General features: G+C 39.8%; 1 protein-coding gene across 1 annotated transcript; it reads left to right on the top strand.

Moving 5' to 3' along the window:
* Positions 1–607: 607 nt before the first annotated feature.
* LOC138338420 (uncharacterized) lies at positions 608–1,313 on the top strand. Its single transcript, XM_069289377.1, has 2 exons — positions 608–811; positions 1,023–1,313. The coding sequence occupies exons 1-2, from the start codon at positions 608–610 to the stop codon at positions 1,311–1,313; spliced, it is 495 nt and encodes a 164-aa protein (XP_069145478.1).
* Positions 1,314–2,516: the final 1,203 nt, after the last annotated feature.

Below are 2,516 nucleotides of genomic sequence, written 5' to 3'. Positions count from 1 at the left end.
TCACCCAGGGTCAACGAAAATGTATCATGACCTCATATGCTTATACTGGTGGGTTGGCATGAAAAAGGATATAGCGGAGTTTGGTGCTCAATGCCTGAATTGTCAACAAGTTAAGATCGAACACCAAAAGCCTGGTGGATTATTACAGGAGATAGAGATCCCAACTTGGAAATAGGAGAGTATTAATATGGACTACATTACAGGCTTACCTCGCACTCAACGGAAGTATGACTCTATATGGGTTATTGTAGATAGGCTGACAAAATCGGCCCATTTTCTTCCAGTCAGTACTACTTATTTGGCTTAAGATTATGCGAGGTTGTATGTCAGGGAGATAATGAGACTTCATGGGGTTCCCACGTCTATTATATCAGACAGAGGAGCTCAATTTACAGCCAACTTTTAGAGATTGTTTCAGAAAGGATTGGGGACACAGGTGAACCTTAGAACGGCATTTAACCCTCAGACAGATGGGCAGGCTGAGCGTACTATTCAGACATTAGAAGATATGTTGAGGGCCTGTATTATTGACTTCAAAGGTTGCTGGGATGACCACTTGCCGCTCATTGAGTTTGCCTATAATAATAGCTACCATTCTAGTATCCAGATGGCACCGTACGAGGCCTTATATGGGAGGAAGTGCAGATCACCTATTGGTTGGTTTGATGTTGGCGACACTAAGTTAATAGTCCCGGATTTGGTTCAGCAAGCCGTTGACAAGGTGAAGCTTATTCAAGAAAGATTATTAGCAACCAGAGTCGACAGAAGTCATTTGCAGATAATCGGCATTGAGATTTGGAGTTTCAAATTGGTGACTGGGTATTCCTGAAGGTATCACCCATGAGGGGTGTGATGAGATTTGGCAGGAAGGGGAAGCTCAGTCTGAGATACATTGGGCCTTATCAAATTGTTCGTAGGATAGGCAAGATTGCCTATGAGTTGGATCTACCATCTGATTTGGAGGCGGTACATCCAGTCTTCCATGTATCGATGCTATGTAAATGTATTGGTGATCCTTCTAGAGTATTCCTGTAGATGATGTTCAGGTAACAGAGGAGTTGTCATATGAGGAGAAACCCATAGCTATACTTGACCGCCAGGTTAGAAGGTTATGTACTAAGGATGTGGCTTCCGTCAAAGTGTTGTGGCAAAATAATGATAGGGAGGAGATTACTTGGGAAGCGGAAGACGAAATGAAGAATAAGTATCCTTACTTCTTCCTCGTACCTGCAGGTAATTCAATTCCTAGCTTGACTCTATTGATTGATAAACGAGATTATGTAGTAACTTGTAACTCTGTGAGGCATCTGTAAGTTACGGAATGCACGTTGATAGGTATAACTAGTAGAGAGACCTTGCTGGAATTTGTTTTTGTAAGATGCTAACTTAACATTCGAGCACGAATGTTCCTAAGGGGGGAAGGATGTTATGCCTCGTAATTTTATACGTAGTGTGCGTCATGATCTAGAAGACGTAATTCCGGGGAACGAGATTTTATTTTAAGTTCCAAGTGATTAAAGAAATATTAGGCAAGGATGTTAATTCCAAATGTATTAAGTATGTTTTGGCTAATGTAAGTGCCATTAACTTTAAGTGAGAGATTAATTAGTGGTTGATTAGGATTAATTCAATCCAGTGGGCCCGACCGATTAATTCAATCCAGTGGGCCCCACCACTCAAGGCAAAAATAAAAGGAATCAGATTGGGAGCTGACCTTAGTGGGACACGTGTAGAGGGGGGCTGCCTCCACTCCTCACTAGAGGGCCGGGTACGTATGATGTATATATATGATGATTATTTTTCCGAGTCCCTGTATCCTATAATCCTTATTATTTACTTCAATTTATGATAAAGTATGATTTACTCACGATGTTATATTGGAGTATGCCTTGGATTAGGATTGGTAGGGTTGGTATGATGTTGAATTGAAATGTCTTTACTATGGTTGTGAGGTTGATTAAGATGAAATGCTATGAGGATGTTGATGACTACCAATGTGCCTTATCATAAATGAATATTTAAATGTGGTAACCTCACTTATATGAATTGTTATAAAAGGATTATACTCATACAATGCTTATTAAACTATGATGATGATGATTATACAAGGGCAAGACCATATGACCAAAACTAAACTATGATGTAATTGTAAGGACACTAAAGATGTAACAACCCTAAAAATGGATATGCTAAGCAATTCTTAATATGTCTAGAATGCCTACGATTATATCGGGTTCACACGGATTGATGCACGTAGAACCAGACCTCTGAACCCTTGCGACAGCCAAGCCAACTAACTTGGGGAGTTAGTTGAGCTAGTAAAGGCTGGGACCAGCCATTTAGGGCTCCCGAATATGAAGATTTACTCGGATAAGTCTTTACCGGACTTAAAAAGGGTAAATCTTATTTTTGGAGTATCTAGGGGTAAAATGGTCCTTTACTAGGCTAAGGGTAGTATCATAATTACCCTAAATATATAATTAATCAATTAATTAATAAGGTGGAGGGATATTAAT

Source organism: Solanum lycopersicum, chromosome 9, assembly GCF_036512215.1.
Source record: "Solanum lycopersicum chromosome 9, SLM_r2.1".
NCBI lineage: Eukaryota > Viridiplantae > Streptophyta > Magnoliopsida > Solanales > Solanaceae > Solanum > Solanum lycopersicum.
This window is presented reverse-complemented; position numbering and strand designations above follow the sequence as displayed.